The sequence below is a fragment of the Lissotriton vulgaris genome, chromosome 11 (assembly GCF_964263255.1).
Source record: "Lissotriton vulgaris chromosome 11, aLisVul1.2, whole genome shotgun sequence".
Lineage (NCBI taxonomy): Eukaryota > Metazoa > Chordata > Amphibia > Caudata > Salamandridae > Lissotriton > Lissotriton vulgaris.
The window spans coordinates 1,068,022,104-1,068,043,854 of NC_141699.1; the positions used below are offsets into that span (position 1 = coordinate 1,068,022,104).

The 21,751-nt window shown below is 46.7% G+C and overlaps 1 protein-coding gene across 3 annotated transcripts in view; it reads right to left on the reverse strand.

Moving 5' to 3' along the window:
• EIF4G1 (eukaryotic translation initiation factor 4 gamma 1) overlaps positions 1 to 21,751 on the reverse strand; it is a 1,004,595-nt gene that overhangs the window by 585,908 nt on the left and 396,936 nt on the right. For all 3 annotated transcript variants that reach the window (XM_086944451.1, XM_086944450.1, XM_086944449.1), the window contains 2 exons: positions 12,775 to 12,838; positions 10,683 to 12,038 (listed from right to left, as the gene is read on the reverse strand). In XM_086944451.1, coding sequence (XP_086800577.1) covers positions 10,683 to 12,038; positions 12,775 to 12,838 — 1,420 coding nt within the window. The remainder of the gene's footprint in view (positions 1 to 10,682; positions 12,039 to 12,774; positions 12,839 to 21,751) is intronic.

Sequence of the window (21,751 nt, forward strand, 5' to 3'; positions counted from 1 at the left end):
GTGAACCGGAGGTATTTTTTGTGTGACAGGGGCAGCGGAATATGAAAATACGCATCCTTTAGATCTAAGGTTGCGAGAAAATCCCCCTGACTGAGCAACGGGAGTACTTGCTGCAGGGTCAGCATGTGAAAGTGCTCCGATAGAATGTACTGATTGAGGGGTCTGAGGTCCAGTATAGGTCTGAGGGACGCGTCCTTTTTTGGTATCAAGTAGTACAGTGAGTAAACTCCTGTACCTCTTTCTTCCACAGGCACGAGCTCGATTGCCCCTTTTTGCAGCATGACTATGACCTCCTGCTGCAATAAGTGCAAGTGCTCGGCGGACACAGGACGGTGTCTTGGGGGTATGTTGGGTGGAGTGGATGTTAACTCCAGACAATAACCGTACTGTATGAGCTGTGTGACCCACCTGTCGTGGTGATGGATTTCCAGACTGGCAGGAACTGTTGAAGTCTTCCCCTGACCAGTGTTGCGTGGTCGGGGGCAGTGACAAGGCATCACTGTTTGTTGGTGGCAGAGGATCTGGAGTTGTTGTTTCCACGACCCCTGCCTTTGGCGCCGTTTCCACGAAATCCACCTCGACTTTGTTTGGTGTATGTGGACTGCGTGTTGCCTTTATAGTACTGCGTGGTTTGGGAGAGCTGGCATCTGGAAATACCTCTAGTGCTTGAGTGACTAAAAGAACCACCCCTGAATTGCTGGGACTGCAAGGCCCCCATGGACTTAGCAGTTTGTGTCCTTTTTTATCTTTTCCAAGGTGGTGTCCACCTCTGGGTCAAACAGATGATCAAGGTTTACTGTCTGATTAGGAATGGTGGTCTGTATCTCCGGCTTAAATCCCGAGATTGAGCCAGGCATGATGTGTCTCAGCATGACGCTAGTGTTGACAGCTCTGGCAGCGGTGTCAAGTGCGTCCAGTGCACATTTAATAGAAGCATTGGATATTAGCTTCCCCTCGTGGATGAGCATCTCAGCTGCCTCTTTGTATTCGTCTGGCAGGTACTGCAACAGGGTCTCCAGTGTGTCATCGTGTGCCCTGTCATACTTCGCTAGAATTGCTTGTGTATTTGAAATGCGCCAGATATTGGCCGCTTGAGCTGCCACCCTTTTCCCCGATGCCTCAAACACCTTAGATTCTTTGTCTGGGGGAGGAGCATCACCCTTTGTTTGAGAATTAGCCCTCTTCCGGGCATTTGAGACAACAAGAGAGTCCAAAGGTAACTGTCCCTTGATGTAAGTAGGGTCAGTAGGCGCTGGTTTATACTTCTCAATCCTAGGGTTCATCACCCTGGCTCTGGTAGGCTCTTTCAAGATCTCCCCAGCATGTTTTAAGACACCCTTCAACATAGGCAGAGTCTTAACAGTTCTCTCTGAGACGGAAAAGGTGTCAAAAAGAAAGTCCACTTCAATGGGGTCAGCATGGAGCTAAAAGTCATGATTTTTAGCCGCTCTTTCAATAAGCATTAAACGCCGCTGAATCCTCTGTAGGCGACGTTTTTACAGCATAGATTTGTGTCTGGGGCAGAGTGAGGATCACCTGGGTCAGCACCAGCTACCCAGGGTTCATTGGTATCTTCAGGGTCTGTGTAGACAGGATAGCTGTACTCATCATCACCTTCCCCAGCGTCCACGTCAGAGTAAGTGGGTGAGACATCATGGCCATGTGGAGAAAGTGGTTGCACAAGAACAGGAGTCAAAGTGGAATCCTTTTCTATAAAGGAATTTTATAGGACTCCATTGGCTGTTCCGGGGCAATTTTTTCCGTTTATGGGGGGAAAGCCTGCCTGTTTCGGCATCGATAAAGTGTTCTTGTTCTTCCAACAAAGATTGTCGATGCTTTAAGGTTGGGACCACTGTCGTCGACTTCGGCACAGAGGGCACCTTCTTGGGCACGCTGGCGCCCATCCTAGGAGTGAAAGCCTTCAGCGCCACTTTCGGCGGCAACGTGAAGTCAATGGGCGTCGACGCTTTTTGAGGTTTCTCGACCGGCCTTTAAGGTGGAGGATCTTTCGGGCCGACAGTCGAGGCCTTCTCCTTGATGCGCTTTAGGGAGTCCGCCATCTGCTTGGAGAAAGCGGCGGACGGCCGAGCCGAGTCGACGGGATCCTTCGAGGCGCCACCAGACGTGGACTCGTGGGTTGTGCCGCTTTTGGCCTGGTCATGTTGACGCTGAGTCTCGAGAACCTTTGGATCACCGAGTCCCTTGTTTGTGTCGACCACCTTCGGCGCCGATTTACTCGCTTCGACCACCTTGACCTTTGTCTTCGGCGTGGCAGACTTAGTCTCGACGCCCTTGACCTGTGTCTTCGGATCGACAACTCCCTTCTACTTAGTCGGTGCCGACGGCTCCGAGGCCTTCGATCCGACCAAAGTAATGCGCACTTTCGGTTTCGAAGGGGGCACCAGTGCTTTTGCTTGCATCGAGACAGTTTGTTTTACTTTCGGTTTTGCAGGGTGCGGCTCAATAGTAATGTCCGTACCCGAGCCCGAAGGCGGGGCCGTAGAACCCATTGTAAGATCTTGGGTAAGGCCTAGTGGCGATCCCTCGACCTAGGCCTTTTGAAGCTTTTCGGCCCCAATGTCAGTCGCTCGAGCTATCTTCCATGGCCCCAAAGGCCTAGTCGACGACTTCTTCTGCTTCGAACATTTTAGCATCCGCGTGGTAGTTATAGTCGATCTCGGACGCAAGATTCGATAGGTTTTCACCAACTTCCCAGTCAGCTCCCTCATCATCCCCGGCATCGAAGATGTCCACAGGCGCCGGTGCAGTTTGCTGGGCCTCCTGGCGCGCAGCGTGTCGTTGCTTACGCGTCTTCTTGGATCTGAAACGGGAACAAGCCATGCAACTGGCTTCATCTTGATCCGGCGACAGACACTTGTTGCACACCGGGTGGACGTCGATGTGGGGATACTTGGAGTTGCACACAGACATCTCTTGCACGGGCTCCGTTCCATGATGATCAGTCGATGGGGTCTGTGGCGTCGACTGGGCCCTCCGCGCCGAAAGCACGCGGTTCTCTGGAATCCAGCTCGGAACAGAGCTGGAAGAATCAGGCACCGAACGCAAGACTATACCGACGATGAAAATTAAAGGCCTTTTGGCCTTAAGTAAGTTTTTATCGATTCCGACTAGAGTGAACCAATATACATCCGAACCCAATGGCGGAAAAAAACTATGAGGAAAGAGTCTATGCCCATGCGCACTGTAGTCCAGGGGAGGAGCCACCTATCTCTTGATACTTCAAAGACTCTTCCAGGACAACAATGTGCGATCATCCGGACTCAACACTAGGCGGCGATCTATGCACAGATATGAATTCAGCAGCCCACATGTTTTTGCTAATCTGGTTTCAGCTTAGACCCCAGGACTGCATCTAAAATCTAGTCCTGGAACTACCAACGTAATCCATATAGTAACCAACTGTACTTACCTGTGGAAAACCCATTGAGCTCAATGCTATAGTGTTTTAGGATTGCGTTGCTTACTGTCAATACTGTATTAATTGTGTGCACAAACTTTATTGCTCCTTTGCAAAGTAATTACATGAGAACTCATAACAAGAAAAGTATCTTTTTATAACTGTTGGTTCTAAAAATAAAACACCTATATCTGTGAATATAAAAACAATTGGCCTGGAGTTCAGTTCGAGTGTGTGAAACCTTTTGCTGACTGAGTGTGTAAAGCAAATGCTTTACACTGTCCTCTGGTACTGCCTTACTGCTCGACCTAGCTACCACTTTTTAGAGTAAGGTCAGTTCTGACTTTAACCTCAGTTATACCTCTGGGGTTGGTGGACAATACACACTGCACTTCATTTTAGTCCAGTACACATAGAGCCACTTTCACAACTAGGTTTGGAGGACACCTCTCAAGCTGCTATAAATCAGCGACTTGGACGTTTCCTGTAACAAGGGCCCTTCATTCACTAGATCCAATGTAATAGCTAAACAACCAGCCCAAGTGACATTAGTAAATATAGAAGCAGTTGATGATATTAACACCGAGAAGGTGGATGTTTTGGAACATGCCTCCATAATTAATTTACACTCTTCTGTTGAGGGAGCTGGAGGAAAGACTGGCAGTAAAGCAAGGAATGTTAAATGGCTGATTATGTTCTGGAACGTGGCTGGTTTAAAAACAAAAGTGACCAATAAAGTATGAGTGGAATATGCGAACAATTATGAGATTTAGTTTGCAAGAAACTTGGGTGGAGACGTCGATCCATATTACTGGATTTAAAACATTCCACACCCCGTCAATTCGATCGATTCATGGTAGAGCAAAAGGGGGTCTCTACTTACATTTCCAACCATCAAAAATAATGAAAGTTGAACTAGCTGTTCGTAATTGATACTATCAGATTATCAGTATGCATGTAGATCAGGTATACTACGTGATAATACTGAATTTTTATAACCACGCCTCTTCGGAAACGCTGGAGGAAACACTTAGAAATAATCTAAGCAGAGATGTGATCAACTTGCAAACTCAGCTAACCAAATATGTTTTTGTTGTAGGGGTGGGGATTTGAACTGCTTGCTATGTCAAAATGGTGAGAAGGGGGTCTGCGGGATAACCTATGGAAAAGACACTAGTTTCCCACATTTCTCTGATACAAAACATGGAGATCTTTTGTTCTCATGTGATACAAGGTTTGCTAACAGTTTATGTTCAACCGTGGTTCCATTCAGTCCAACTTTTAATGGACGAGGCGTCTTCTCAACAATAGACTACATTGTGATACCTGGCAGATATACCCTCGTGTCAACTTTATTACTCAAGACATCGCCCTAAGCGATCACTTCCCGTTAAGCATCAATATCATGGTGTTTAAACAAAATTTCAATACAAAGGGCAGATCCACGCATTTCCTGGAAAAGATTACTTTAAGCCGGCAAAACATGTATGCACTGATGTGGGCATGGTGGACCCAGAGGAATTTGCAACTAATTTATTGACAAGGTGCAAAAATATGTTCCATGCCTGCCACGATGAAAATTCCTCTTATCCAGTTATCAGAGAATTTTATAGCAATTTCAACCCAAATTAAAGAAATTCTATGGGTAAAAGCTAAAAGAAATGACAATCATAGTGAAGGGTGGTTCGACTCCAATTGCACTAAGGCTTACTCTAAACTTAAATATGCATTGAAGGCCAGAGTGAAATATCAGGACCTTATCAGGGAAGTTAGAAGGAACTATAAGAGTATTAATTGTAAGGAAGAAGCTTGGAACACCCTGCATGAGGCATCAACTAATCGAGACTCTGCTATATTCTGTAAGGCGGTTAATGCGCCTTTACTTGTTGATAAAGCTAAAGCCTCTATAGAGATCGCCATTTCAGAATCAGAGTGGGTTTCCCATTATTCTAAACTCTATGCTAATCAAATATTAGATGATCAGGGAACTTTGTAGTCTGAGGCAGACTAAGTCTTCACCCACCTTTCATAACTCTATAATGGATTTTACTCTGAGCAAGGATAATGTGGCCATAACAGCTAGCATTGGCGGTAAGGCCCCGGGCCCGGATGGTATCAAGGTTGCCCTTTTTAACGCAGCTTTTTAATGCCTGTTCCAGGGGTTTTTAATCGTCTTGGTATGAATCCATCATCGTACCCATTTTTAAAAAGGGAGACAGGACAAATCCAGTTTGCTATCGCCCAATTTTATTACTGGATTCCACACCACAGTCAAAATAATAGGGCGCGTGGTTTTAGACAGACTACAAACATGGGCGGAGGAACAATGATTTAAGTGATCTGCAATACGGCTTTTGTTGGCACTATTGATCAGGGCCTAAACTTACATATTTTAGATAAATACACCAAAACTAAAAGGGAAAGGTTGTTTTTAACTTTTGTTGATTTATCAGCATTTGATTGTGTCGTCCAGAATAAGCGTTGGGTAATCTTGGAAGGGCTGTGGGTGGACAACCCTATAATTTCCTTCTTAAGGCAGCTTTATTCAGGGGCAAGGGCACGTTTTTGACAGTGTGGAGATTGCACTAAGAACTTGAGTATCGAGAGGAGTGCGGCAAGGCTGCGTCCTTGCCCCATTCCTATTTACGCTATATATAAAGGACTTGGAATGCACTTTCATCAAGGAGTGCAGGGATCTGCCATTGGTAGCTGCCCACCCCATCCCTGCACTCCTTTATGCAGACAAAGCGGTCTTGATGGCCCCTACGCCCATTGGTCTCCAAAGGGTAGTAAGGAATATGCTACTTACCAGTATGCATTTGTTCTTGGCGTGTAGGGCTGCTGACATTCATATCCGTGCATAGATTGCTGCCTAGTGTTGGGTCCGGATGATTGCACATTGTTGTCCTGGAAGAGTCTTCGAAGTATCACGAGATAGGTGGCTCCTCCCCCGGACTACAGTGCACATGGGCATCCTTTCCATGCTCAGATTGTTTTTTCTCGCCATTGGGTTCGGATGTACTTTCCAGCACTCCAAGTTCGGAATCAACAAAAACTTTTTTAAGGCCAAAAGGCCTTTGGATCCGTCGGTATTAAGCGTTCGGTACCGATACACTTCTGGAACACCTGTTGGTCGTCGAATCGGGCAGTTAGGCCTTTGACGCCACGTGGACCGACCGTCTATGGAACAAAGTCCATTCAAATACTGCCCGCAGTGCAACTCCAAGTTCACAATGAGGCTAACTATCTAGCTTGTGCTCAATTCAGGTCGAAGAAGACGCTTAGGCTCTGACGCGCAGTGAGGCAGACTATGGCGAAGCCAGCGCCCGACCCTGTGAATATCTTTGATGAAGAAGACGATGAGGTCGTCGAGACTGAGGATCCAGAACAGCAGTCTGATCCCGGTTCGGAGCATGGCTCCACCTATTATGAGGACGACGAAGAGGACGCCTATGATGAAAACGTCATCGAGGTAAGGGACAACGGATCACCCATCGGAGCCGTAGATGACGACTCAAGAGATGAACCAGGCCCGACAGTGGTTACAGGGCCCAAAACAGACACTGAAAGGCTTCCAAGGGCTCAGGTCGAGGCATCGCCAGAAGGCCTTAGCCAAGATCATGACGAACATTCTATAACCCCGCTTCACGGCCCGGCTAAGAATATATCAAACGAGCCATCGGTCGAACTACTTAAAGCGAAACCGAAAGCCATCGAGCCAAAAACAAAACCAAAACTGCTGAAGACAGTCTTCAGGTTGACGATTTCGAACCCATCGGATTCGATGAAGAAGTGTCGACGACCCTGCAGAGTCACAAATGAAGGGTGTCGTACCAAAGGTTGGTGCGCTGAAATCCATCACTAAAGTCCAGCATGTCGAACCGACTAGGTAGACGTCGACGGACAGCGACACAAACAAGGGACTCGAGTCTCGGAAGGTTCTCGATCCGAAGCAACGATTCGACAAGCCACAGCTCGTCAAAGGATTCGAGCCGAAATCCAAAAGCGGCTCGAATGAGCGAGTCGAGGCAGAAGAGCGCGCCTCCCATGCTACTGGCACCTAAGTCGAGGCAAGGCCAAAAACACATTGGCGAAAAGGCAAAGTCGGTCGGACCTATATCGACGCCAGCCCCGAAGAAGGTCAGTCCGTCTAAAGACACTATGCCACCGTTTAAATTCGGACTGGCCCCGACTGCAAACCCTAAGGCGCTCGATCCGAAAACAGGAATCGAACTACCCAAGAAGGTGTCGATGGGAAAGAGGAGTCATTCTCTAGAAGAGGACATTGTGTACCAAGAGCCCTCCTAGGATGAGCAGTCGAAGCTTCATATCGACTCCGACTCTGGCAGACTTACTATTTATCAAAGGAAAATCAGGTCTGAAAATCCTCTTGAATCATAAAATTCCACTCAAAAAGAAAAGGGATTCTTCTACATCACCTGTCCTTTTTGAGACTGTACGGTACCATGACCAAGACCCTTCTGCATACTCACCCACACACATTAATGAGGATATGGGGTATGACTATGATACACAATATAATTACCCTGCGGACACGGATCAGGATGACAAGACTCAAGCCTGGACAGACCCTGTTGACCCGGGGGAGTCGCAGACTTTTCCTGACACTCCTCCTTATCCTATCAAAACTTCGCCAACAGAGGATACAGCTGCGTTTAACGCAATAATAGAAAGGGCAGCACAGAATCATGATGTGGAAATGCATGCTGAGCTAATTGAAGAGGACTTCCTACAATGTGCAATCATCTGGACCCAACACTAGGCGGCGATCTATGCACAGATGTGAATTCAGCAGCCCACATGCCTCGAACCCTTCTTTACAAAATTTATGACAAACTTGGGCAATACGATCAATCGCTCAAATACATTCTCTATGTACTGTGGGATCTGGGCATATATAAAAAGAATACAATTTTCATCGACAGCGAGGCCATAGAGAACATTAACACTTTCTTATCTAGGGATCCTATTCGACCAGTCAGGCTCTTGGAGCAGGGCTATCAAAGCGAGAAGGCTGTTATTCAGTAAATCAATGATGGCACTAATACATTTTAGCAGAAAATTGGGCTGACGCTCTACAGGGGAACTGTTACGTATATACAGGGCAACATGTGTAGCAATTGCCACTTATGGAGCAGGTATCTGGGGATACGCCAATGTTAATTCACTCCAAAAGGGAGAAAACATCTTCAGGTATCTTCTGACAGTTCCGGACAGTACATCAACATTTATCTGTCATACAGAATTGGGCCAGCCATACCTTGAGGATGTGATTAATATACAGTCTGTTCTCTTGTGGCACAGGGTATGAACCACTGAAGATTTCATTTTCAATTGCCATATTTTAAAGGACGTACTGGGAATTGACAGGGCCAAACATATAAGATTGCTGAAATAGGTTAAAACTAACTCAAATAGGCCACATATTACTATGACCCCTTAACTATGTGTAGGGTACAGAGAAAGGACCTTAAAAATACATGTATGTTATATATGAGTAAATCCAGAATTATGAGTGAAATGCCCAAGACCACAGAGGTAGCACACCATCTTACTTTGACCTCTGAAAATATACAACCATATATCCTGCTAACCACCAGAAATTAGGACAGGTTTTTGCTAACGCTCTTCAGACTGAACATACTGCATAGATTTTAAAGTTTCCCAAAGGTAAACGATTGGTCGAGAACACTTTGTAACTGCCTATGCAACGACGTGTCAGCCCAGTCTACACATATATTTTTTTTTGCACATTCTATTCCATACCTAGAAAAGATGAATTGTTCCAGTGTTAAAAAAAATGGAACTGAGACTATGTCGCTCCGCTTTTTTGGCGTTGCAAAATATGAATAATGTATTCACTATTGCCTCGGTCACTGCCTTTTAAAAAAAAAAAATTTAAATTTCGTAAATCAATTGTGATGTGATTTTTAGATGTTCTTAGCCCAATCAACAACTTTTACTCTAACTGTGGTACTTTTGTGTGAATTATAAACTGCTCTTATGGTTAATTTCTTACAATAAACGGAATAAAGTTCTTTGAATTGAGTTTAAAGGCAGACACAACTGAGGGCAAACCCACTGACATAACATCCTATGGATGGTGGAAAAAATGTGAAGAAAATGTCTTCAGGGTGATTAAAGGAGCTGGGCTCCACACCGTTTCTGAAGATGCTGAAAGAAAGTAACTGATGTCCACTCGCGTGGGTGGAACTTAAATGCAGCTCTGTACATCACCTCAGCAGCGCAACAGTATCACTGCAGAGTTGCATGGTGCTACCTACCACGCAAGCCGGAGCACAGATTTTGAGTTTTCTGGATAATGTCTTATGTCTAGGGAAATAAATCAGGGGAGGAATCAAACTAATTTCCCATTCTGCTATATAATGTTTAATCTCAGTGAGTCACTATATACGGGCTGAGCTATTATGAAAATGTAAAGTCCACACCAAGGCACATCTAAAAAAAAGAATTCAAGAGCCTCAAGCGTGTCGCTGAAAGCTAAAGCAAGCATAACAAGGGACTGAGCTACATTTGAAGAAATAGTCTAATCCAATACCAAAACCTTCAGCACTTCTGCTGCCATTGTTTCATTTTAATTTAAACATCCACAAACTGCCTTGTTCCACAATGTGTTAGGGATTTAGGCCTGGTCTACATACCTTTTACTAACCTCCCTTCACTCAAAGAACGCAATGTGCACTGCATGCTACATATGGGCTTCCAGAATAGCCTAGCTATTTCCTTGGATGAAAACTGAACTTGAGCAATTAAAGCAAAAGCCTTCCAGCCTGTACTATTCTGGACAGGATCCCTTCTTGGCACAGCAAAAATCCATGCCTTGCCTCGTTAGATATACTCATTCTCATCACACCGCCTTGCACTAGATTCCACAGAAGAAAGCCCTTTAGAACACTTTTTCTGGGATGTATTTCATGCAAGGATTTAAGATTAGTTGTGCAGTGCATGCTGTGCTAAACATCCCAAAGATTTAAAAAAAAAAAAAGAAGGCAATGCCCATCACAGTACAACCATGCGTAATCTGTCTCAAGAAGAGTAAGTATTCCAAAGTCCACTGTATCGCTCCACATAACCCATTTGTACATACATCTCCGCTTTAACAGCTGTGGCAAATCTCTAAATGTAATTCTGATTTCCCAGTTTGTCCTACCACCTGTAACAGCCTCTGTAGTGCTCTGAGGCAAAAGCTTGAAAGCAGAAACTCGGATGTAGGGGTACGTACCTTGAACAGTTGTTTCTGCACTCTCCACTGAGGAAGCTACTGCCGGTGCTACTGAGGGTTGCATTTCCTTGGTCATCTCCTTCTCCGCTTTTTTCACAGGCTCCTCTTCACTTGCTGCAGGAACAGCAGGTGGTGTAGCAATCTGTTCAACTGCTTTCACCACCTCTGGCTCTGAGATAGGACTGATGTCAGATTCTGCTGGCTCATCAGCTAATTTACAATCCAAAGGACCTAATAATCCAAGCCCGTTGGCAAGTTTCAGTTCTTCAGGCTGGGCGATGGGGGAGTCCATGACCGGTTCAAGCTGGGAATGAGCCTCAGCTTGGGAAGGAGACTCAGAGGCAGGCTTTGGCTGATTAAGTAGCTCTTGTCGAGTATTGGGCTGGGAACGTTGCTCTGGCTGAGCAGCAGGTTCTGGGTGGGCAGACACCTTGGGCGGTGCAGAGAGGCAAGAAGCAGGCTGTGGAGATGGCTCTGCAGGGGTTTGAGAGGTTAGAGGAGAAGGGGCATCAAGTTCTTCAGAAAGTTGAGAAACAAAAGGAGTAGGGGGCTCGGGCTCTGAAGGATGCTGGGATATAAGTGGAGAAAGGGGCTCAGGCTTCTGAGGGGGCTGGGAAGCAGGCTGAGGGGTGGGCTCAGGTTTTACAGGTGGGACAAAGGCAGCCCGAATAGGGGCCTCGAGCTTTACAAGTGGCTGGGAAGCAGGCGGTGTAAAAGACTCAAACTTCACAGGAGGCTCAGTAGAGGGTTCAGGCTTTACAGGGGGCTGAGATGCAGGCTGGACAGAAGGCTCCGGCTTTGGAGGTGTGTGGGAAGTTGGCTCTGACTTGGAGGGCTTGGCAGTGGGCTCGAGCTGAGCAGGCAGCTCAAACTGGGAAAGGACCTCTGGTTGCGCAGGAGGCACAGAAAGAAAAGGAGGCGAAGGGCAGGAAGGAGGCACAGGCAAATTTTCAAGTATACCGTTTGCTTCTACTATGGCCTGTTGGGCGGAGGGTACCTCTAGGGCAGAGGTCAGAGGCTCTTCCAAGACTTCCTCAATTGAAAACCTCTGTGGATTCTCAACTTGTGTTCCTAGGGGTACCGGCTGAATTGTAGGCTCCAACAAAGGACTTTCTCTTTCTTCCTCTGCTAAGGGTTCCACCAACTCAGAAAGGGGACTTTCCTCTAGGATATCAGTTTCAGGAGTAGACGACTGAGCCTGCGTTAGAGGAGTGAGCTCTAACACATGCGGAATATAGTCAGGTCCTGGAAGAATTAGTCCTGTGGGCACAACTTCAAACTCCGGATCAGCTGCTGGAGGAAGTGGTGGGGATGGCGATGGCTTGCTCACAAATGGTGCAGGTTTAGGACGATCATCTGAAAAAAATACAAAGGCGCTTAACATCTTGACTCATCCTGACACTGTCATAGTATTTCCTTTTTGCCTCTCTACAGTTAACTTTCTAAATACCTTTCCCTCGCTCTCTAAGTGGGTGTTTAGAGGCTTATTGTGTAAAGGATTTCAATACTTTAGACCCCAAATGAAAAATAGGAAAATGTTGAGATCAGCTGCTTAAGACATTGCATTTTTGTGTAGAAAACATTTTGACCAACTCAAATAAAGTAATCTACCCAGCATATATTTATTAGTGGTCTTAAATTTTGTCTGAATGTTAACCTGGAAGGCACTCTGGTCATGTCTTTAGAAACCCTTTTGAAATGTATGCAGGAGCTGAACAGCCATAAGGGCAAAGACCCTAATATAAATACAAACCACTGACAAAAAATGTTTATCCACTAATTCCTAGAGTGCATTTATGAATTATACAGTGTGGGCTGAATTTAGCATTTACCTCTTTCCCTGATGTCATTGTAAAAAATTTAAGAAAGATACCGGTGTTTTCAGACAGTGATGTTCTGGGTGCATACTGCTGGAGAGGGATGATCCACCAGCAGTATCCTCATGCAGCACCTAGGCCTCTCCCACAGACTGCCAGTGCTTCAGAAGCACTCCCAACCCTGACAAGATGATGTCACAAAGCAGCATGACGTAGGTCACTGCAAGATTAGTGCTCAGCTCTACAGCAACTTTACTTCCCAAACAAATACCAACCTGGTCTCACGACGACTGTTACGTGGGTACTCTCTCCATTAGCCTGCACTTCACCAGCGATGGACTGTGGGGGGGAGGGGAAAGGAAGAGCGACAGGTTATTCACACCGGAAGCCTTTCATCAGAACTGCACTCTGCCCCCCTACCCCACCCCCCAGTCTCTAAACTCTGCCCCTTTAGCTGCCCCCCTCTCAACACACTGGAGCCACATGACTCCTGGAAGAAGCTTGGCCAATTGCATCACAAACACTGATGACCTCAAGTGATGCTGTCTTGCAGTCCCAGATTACCAGAGGCTGATAAAATACAAATTTACCTATGACAAGTAGAAAAATATGTCATAAGCCAGACAGCTACAATTACCGAATGGTTTGTAATCTTATAGATGCCCAAATGTCAGTACTCACTAACCCTGGTTCAGAAGGCTTCACAGCACCAACAGTTACACTTTCTAGGCAAGGAACCTAGACACTATTAATCTCAGTGCACGGATGAGCTTACAGGCAGTAAATGTGGGAGATTTAGAGATGGGATTAGTGGAAAAAACTTAAGATGGGGTTACTACCAATTCCATTGCTGGGAAGGCCACATTTAGACTCCAAAGTGGACCCAGTAGAGCACAAAAAAATACATTAAATGAAATCTGGAAAGTAAGTTAATTACACTGTTAGACCAATTCACAGCGTGCAGTGCTGTAGATTCACATGCTCCGCATACTCCAACCATCTTATGTGGTCTCGCACGTTTGCCAATTTTGTTTTGGAAGAAGTATTTTGTGTTACGAGGTATAAGGGAACTCCTTAGGCGGTTCTGCACATGGACACAGAAGTTTTTTGCCCGGTGAGTAAGACTATTTTGGAGAGGTCACAAGAGTACAACACGTGCATGATTCTGGTTTTTGTGTAAATGAAGAACTGGTTCGCATACAAAGCCACAGTGTTGTGTTGCCTGGTTACCAGGAATGCTTGGCTAGCAAGCCTTCCAGGAATGTTTGTGTTGGACTAAGAATTGAGTTGGGGCAGTTGGAGGGACACTGTAGATGAAGGTTGACTCCTTCCGTGCTCCTCTGCTATTAAATCCATTACATGAATTGTGGATTGTGCGCATCTTTTCTGCACTGGCTATAAGCGCTAAGGAAGTTACAGGAACCTATGCGTACTGTGGATTACTTGGAGTAGGAATAGTTTTATTGAAGGATTGCTTTGTTACTCTTGGAACGATTTTACCCCTTAGCTGCGCGGTGAATTATTGTGTATTCTACGTGATAAGCTTATGTGACATTCAGGTCCGTGTCTCGGTTGGATTGCCTGGTATGTCCAGTATGGCTCATATTTCTGCATTATTTAATTGCAGCTGCGCAACAGTCCAAGCAGCATCTCTGCTGGAAGTGTCTTCACGCAGTGCTTAAACCTTGCGCTTGGAAAGCAATCAGAGGAATGGGAAGCAACATCTTCACGCAGGGTTACGTTGCGTGACCTCGCTTTGCGACCATCTTGGATCTCTTCACTTCAGAAAAGAGTACATCTTTCGTTTAATTTTGTGAAGGATTCGAATATGGAAAAAAATAGGAATTTGGAAGGTACAGATTTTTACTTTATCCGTGAGAAGTATTTAGACCTAATTACTGATTTTCCTTTGGGCTGGCTGAAACGAATATGCTACTTACCAGTATGCATCTGTTCTTTGCATGTAGGGCTGCTGACATTCATATCTGTGCATAGATCGCCGCCTAGTGTTGGGTCCGGATGATCGCACAATATTGTCCTGGAAGAGTCTTCGAAGTATCACGAGATAGGTGGCTCCTCCCCTGGACTACAGTGCGCATGGGCATCGACTCCATCCCCAGATTGTTTTTAGCCATTGCGGCAAAGATGGCGTAACACCGTGAGTGATGACCATGCTAAGAGTAATTAGGAGTGCTGCAGCCGCTACAGGCGCCGGGGAGGACGGCGGGCGTTATGAATGTCAGCAGCCCTACATGCCAAGACCAGATGCATACTGGTAAGTAGCATTTTCGGTTCGAGGCATGTGGGCTGCTGAATTCAGATCTGTGCATAGAATACATAGCAGTCCCTCAATTAGCGGCAGCCGCCTGTGCCAGCTGCAGCAGTTTGAAAAAGTGTTTTTAGAACAGCCTGCCCTACAGCTGCATGCTGTTTGGAGTGCACATCTACACAGTAGTGTTTCATAAATGGGTGTGTGGTAGACCATGTGGCTGCTCTACAAAGGTCTTCTAAAGGAATATTTCCAAAGAAAGCCATGGAGGCCCCCAACTTGCGGGTGGAGTGGGCCCGTGGGGGGGGGATCGTTGAAGTGCGCTTGGCTTTTTCATAGCAAATGGCTATACCTGCTTTGGAAATGGGATTGCCTTTGTGTTGTGGCGAAAAGGCAACAAACAGTAGTTTTGTTTTTCGAAAATCTTTGGTCGTATCAATGCAGTACATTAAGGCTCACTTGACGTCAAGTGTGTGGAGCATCCTCTCCGCCACGAACTCAGGATTTTGGAAGAACACAGGCAGTTCAATAGTCTGATTGATATGGAACTGCGAAACTACCTTAGGAAGAAATGTTGGGTTAGTGCGAAGCACCACCCTTTTGGAGTGAATTTGTATGAATGGCTCTTGGATAGTTAGTGCCTGGAGTTCACCAACGCGTCGCAGTGAAGTAATCGCTATCAGGAAAGCCACTTTCCACGTCAAGAACTGAATCTCGCAGAAATGTAGAGACTCAAAAGGTGGACCCATCAGTCTGGTGAGGACCACATTTAGGTTCCATTCAGGAGCTGGTGGGGTCCGGGGAGGAATGACTCGTTTGCGTCCTTCCAAAAAAGCTTTAATGGCCGACAATCTGAAAAGTGAGAGATGTTGCCTGTTTTGTAGATAAGCTGCTATTGCGGACAAATGTTTGCGAATTGAAGCATATGCCAGATTGCATTTGTATAGATGTAACAGATAACAAATGATGTTGTGAGTAGAAGCGTCTAGCGGGTTGATAGTGTGGTCTGCACAGTAAATGACAAACCGTTTCCATTTCGCTGCATAGCATGCTCTGGTGGTGGGCTTTCTTGCCTCCCCCTTATGATATCAATACAGTCTGGAGGCAAATTGAGGTAGCCAAATTCTAAGACCTCAGGAGCCAGATCCCCAGGTTGAGCTGTTGCGGATCTGGGTGCTGAATGTCGCCATGGCTCTGCGTCAAAAGCCTGGGTGTGAGGTGCATCCTTTGATGCGGTACCACGGAGAGTTCTAGGTTCTAGGTTTAGTAAAGCGCAACAGCTACCCCAGCAAAGGGGCGTCCCGGCGCTGAGAGACAGAAGCACTTCTTCCTGGACAGGCAGAGAGGTAGCCTATGGGGCAGGGAAAAGGAGGGTCTTAATTGCTTTACGGAAGACCGAGAGGGAATCTATGGAGCGTACACTGAGAGGGAGATCGTTCCAAAGTTTGGGACCGAGGACGCTGAAGGAACGGCCTCCAGTGCGGCAGCGCTTGGTTCTTGGTACTTTCAGGAGAAGTTGGTTGGAGGAACGAAGTTCTCGGCTAGGGACATAGGGGCATGCCAGATTTCGCAGCAACGGGGGGTTCCCCTGTTTGGCAATTTTAAAGATCGTAATGAGAGCTTTGAATTTGACTCGGTGTTCCACAGGCAGCCAGTGGAGTTTACGGATGGTGGTTCTGGCTGAACATCTCCGTGGGAGTCCTACCAGCATTCTCGCTGCCGCATTCTGGATTCGTTGGAACCTAGCCAATTCTGCCTTGTTTGCTCCCAGGAGGAGGACATTCGCATAGTCAAGGCGTGAGAGGATGGTTGCCTGGACAATTAGCTGTCGGGCCTTGGGGTCAAAGAATCCGAGTATAGGCCTAAGGTTTCTTAGGAGACCTATGCAAGTGGCAGCCACCTTTTTGGTGTGTGATTGAAAGCTGAGGCCGGCATCCATCCAGACTCCCAGGTTTTTTACACAATCTTTGGGGAGTGGGGTATTACCAAGGGATGACGGCCACCAGTGCTCGTTCCATAGGCTGGTGTTTCTGCCAAGGAGGAGCACCTCGGTTTTTCCGGCGTTGAGCTGGAGGAAGTTATCCGTCATCCATTGTGCCACTGCTGCCATACCCTCTCTGAACTTGGATGCCGCGGTGGACGGGCTTTCTGTGAGGGTGACGACCAGCTGGGTGTCGTCAGCGTATGACACCAGCGTGAGCCCCCACTTATTAGCCACCTCCGCAAGCGGCTGGACATACAGGTTGAAAAGGGAGGGGCTCAACGCTGAACCCTGGGGGACACCTTGTGCTATAGGATGGGAATTTGAGAGGAATGGGGGAGCTGATACCTTAAAGGATCTATCCTTAAGAAAGGAGTGGAACCAGGCAAGCGCGAGACCAGACACTCCGGCCATCTCCAGACGTTTTAGAAGGATGTCATGAGATACCGTGTCAAAGGCTGCGCTGAGATCTAAGAGGACCAGCGCAGCACTTTGGCCGGAGTCTAATATCGTCCGGAGATGTTCAGTCGTGGCCAATAGGGCGGATTCGGTGCTATGACCCGCTCTAAAGCCATTTTGGGATGGATCTAGGATTCCGTTTAGGTCTATATGTTTAGAGAGAATGCCGTTGACATGGGCTTCTGCTATTTTAGATATCCAAGGGAGGAGGGATATTGGCCGAAAGTTTTCTGGCTTGGATGGGTCCAGAGTAGGCTTTTTGATTATAGGGGATACCCATGCTTGTTTCCAGGCTATGGGTACAGAGGCGGAGGCGAAAGAGAGATTGAGAATATCCATCATGGGGGACAGAAAGAATTCAATTGAGTCCAGGAAGTGAGAGGGGCTCATAGGGTCTCCCGGGGAACCAGATTTCACCTTCTTACAAAGTTTAATCAGCTCCGTCGACGTGATGGCAGGGATTTGGGTAAGGGGGACGTGAATGGAGGCTGGGTTCTTGCATTCCTCAGAGTGCGGAGAGTTCTGCAAAAAAGTTGCATAGATTTTTTGGACTTTCTCCACGAAGTATGTGGCCAGCTGCTCGCAATGTTCATTGGATGAAATTTTGGGGGAGGGTGACCTAGAGTTTTGTAGCTCTTTAACAAGTTTAAAGATTACTTTGGATGGATTCGGGTTGGAGCTAATTTTCTCAGCATAGAAAACTGCACGGGTAGTGTTGATGGCTTTGTGATACATCTTAAGCTTGGAGAGATAGATAGCCCTGTCCTGATTGTCGAAGTTTTTTCTCCATTGGCGCTCGGTTCTCTTACATTCCTTACGCATGGCTTTCAGTGTTTCATCATACCAGGGGTTAGAGGGTGTGAGTCGTCCCTTAGTCAGTTTAGCTGGGATGAGAATGTCAAGACCGTCTGTAATCCAGGAGGTGAAGGAGGTATAGATTATGTCTATATCCTGATTGGCTTCACAATGGAAACCTCCTAATGTTTCGTGAAGATTGGGGATGGAGAGCTTGTGCCAAGGTCTTTTTAAGCGATGGTTGGATTCAGTAGTATACTGTCGTCCTGGGGCTGGGACTCTAAGTTTGATAAGGTAGTGGTCCGTTCTAGAAACGTGGTGTACAATGTTTGGCGTGCCCACGTCGGAGCAACCAGGATGAGCGTCATCGAGTGTTGCTTCAGTGATGCGTGCCACCAGCGGTATTAGAGGTGCTGGGGGGAAAGCGTACGCAAATATGCCTGACCAGTTCATCCATATCGCATTGCCCTGAGACTGTGGGTGCGGAAACCTGGCGGCAAAGCTTCAGCATTTGGCGTTTTCCTTTGTGGCGAACAGGTCTATCTCTGGATGACCCCACCGCTGGAAGTACGGGTGGAGTACTGATGGATGTATCTGCCACTCGTGCATTTGGTGGCTGTACCTGCTGAGCATGTCCGCCATCTGAATGTCCTTGTCTGGGAGGTGTTCCGCCATGAGGAAGATGTTCCTCTGAATGGCCCACTTCCACATGCTCTGAGCCAGATGAGACAACTGTGGAGAGTGTGTTCCTCCCTGTTTCTGAATGTAGTACATGGCTGTCATTTATTTATTTATTTTGAAAGTTTTATATAGCGCGAACAAGATCTTTGCAGATATCAGAGCGCTTTACAAAGCGGGGAATACAAACATGAGGGTGCATAACAGGCCATTCGGTATAGCGCAATTGTAGATAATAAGTGGGATGGGGTAGGTACATGAGGGAGCATGGTAAAGCAGGTACATTAATAAAGAAAATAATACATAAGTGTGAGCATAGACAGTCAGGTAAGTAAATAAAAAAGTAATACAAATCATCGAAGGGATCAAGCAAATAATACAGGTCGGTGCAGAGACTTTAAGAATCCACGTTAACAGATCAAGTGTATTTGGCTATGAGGATAGCTCTTACTTCTTTCTTAAAGAGTGCGATGGAGGAGATGAGTGTTTTCAGGAGGGAGTGAGTTCCATATCCTGGGTGCCATTCCTGCAAAAGAGCGTTCATACGTTTTTTCCTTCCGGAATCTTCGAGGTTTTAGCAGAAGATTATTTGTGCCTCTAGTGTTTCTAGAACCGCCAGAGATTGTCAGCTTCTGGGTGAGGTATCCGGGTGAGCTCAGGTGTACAGCCTTGTGTGTCATGGTCATGTCCGTCCGGATCAACACGACCTTGTTGAACAGATGTACCTTGAATGCCTTCATCGCCATGAAGATAGCCATCAGCTCTAGAAGGTTGATTTGCATCTTCTTTTGCTGTGTTGTCCATAGTCCCTGCACAGTGTAGTGGAGGACATGAGCTCCCCAACCCTGGAGAGATACGTCCGTCGTCAGAATGATCTGTGGCACAGGCTCCTGGAACGGTCGTCCCTTGCATAGGTTTTGTGGATTCCACCAATGCAGAGTTGTATGCACGACCGGTTACCAACACTAGGTCTTTCAACTGTCAGTGAGCCTGATTCCACTGACGTGCTAAGCACTCCTGAAGCGGACGCATATGTAGTCTCGCGTGCGGGACTATGATGATGCAGGAGGCAATCATGCTTATCAACTGCATGAACACTCGTGCCTGAATCGTGTGTTGGTCTGAATTTCTGTATCAGTGATTGAATGCTGCTGATCCTCACTGAATTTGGCTGTGCTTTGGCTGCCAGAGTGTCTATTGTCGCGCCCAGATACTGCCGTATGCGGTCGGGTTGAAGGTGGGACTTTGGGTAATTCAGTGAGAATCCCAGATCGTGAAGAAGGTGAATGGTGTGGGGCATGTGGGCGGAACACTACTTTGTTTGGTTTACGTGGTTTGCGCGCCACCTTTATTGTACTGTGTTTGCTCGGACAGCTGGCCTCTGGAAACACCTCTATTGCTTGAGCGACGAAAACAACCACCCCTGAACTGCTGTGACTGGAGAGCCCCCATAGACTTTGCAGCCAGTGCCTTTCTTGATTTTCTCCAAGGTGGTGCCCACCTCTGGGCCAAATAAATCAGAGTTTACTGGCTGATTTAGAATAGTTGTCTGTATCTCTAGCTTGAACCCGGAGATTCTAAACCAGGCATGTCGCCTCAACATGACACTTGTATTAACGGCTCTGGCCGCGGTGTCTGCTGCGTCCAGTGTACATTTGATAGAAGCATTTGATATGAGCTTCCCTTCCTGGATGAGCATCTCTGCTGCCTCCTTATATTCATCTGGCAGGTGTTGTAACAGGGTCTCCAGTGTGTCGTAATGGGCACGGTCTTACCTGGCTAAGAGTGCCTGAGTGTTTGAAATGCGCCAGATATTGGCCGCTTGAGCCGCCACCCTTTTCCCCGATGCTTCTAGCACCTTAGATTCTTTATCAGGGGGAGGAGCATCACCCGTTGTTTGCGAGTTAGCCCTCTTCCGGGCATTAGACACAACCAGAGCATCCAACGGCAACTGCCCCTTAATGTAGGTAGGGTCCCCAGGCGCCGGTTTGTACTTTTCAATCCTGGGGTTTATCACCTTGGCCCTTGTAGGCTCCTTAAATATCTCCCCAGCATGTTTCAAGACACCCTTCAGCATAGGCAGAGTCTTGACAGTCCTCTCTGAGGTGGAAAAGGTGTCAAACAAAAAATCCACTTAAATAGGGTCAGCATGGAGCTGGACATCATGATTTTTGGCTGCCCCTTCAATAAGTGCATTAAACTCCGCTGAATCCTCAATAGGCGATGTCTTTACAGCATACACATGTGTCTGGGGCAGTGTGTGGATCCCCTGGGTAAGCATCATCTGCCCAGGGTTCATTATGATCTTCTGGATCAGTGTCCACAGGATAGTTGTACTCCTTATCGTCACCTTCTCCTGTTTCCACATCCGAATAAGTGGGCGAGACATCTTGGCCACGTGGAGATATAGGTTCTAAAAGAACTGGTGTTGTAGTAGAATCCTTTTTCAATGGGATTCTATACGACTCCATAGGCAGTTCCGGGGGGATCTTTAGTTTATAAATAGAAAGTCTGCCTGTGTCGGCATCAATGAATTGTTCCTGTTGCTATTCAAGTGAGTGTTGGCGACGCTTTTTGGCCGGTACCACACTTGTGGGCTTCGGCTCCGTTGACACCTTCTTGGGCGCTTTGGCCATCTTATTTTATTTATTTTGAAAGTTTTATATAGCGCGGACAATATCTTTGCAGATATCAGAGCGCTTTACATAGAAGGGGTACATGAGGGAGCATAGTCAGACAGATAAATCAATAGATCAAACAGTACAAATAGGTGGCTGCAAAGCCAATCATGTGAGTAATTGGACAACTAATACAAATAATCAAAGGGGTCAAACATGTAGTATAGATCGGTGCAGAGTATTAACAGAGTTCGAGATAATAGTTCAAGTGTGTTTAGCCATGAGGATAGCTTTTACTTCATTTTTAAAGTGTAGTGGAAGAGATAAGCCTGGTTTCGGGAGGGAGTGAGTTCCAGATCCTAGGCGCCATTCCTGAGAAGGAGCGCTTATATGTTTTTTCCTTCCGGAATCTTCGAGGTTTCAGCAGAAGATTGTTTGTGCCTCTGGTGTTT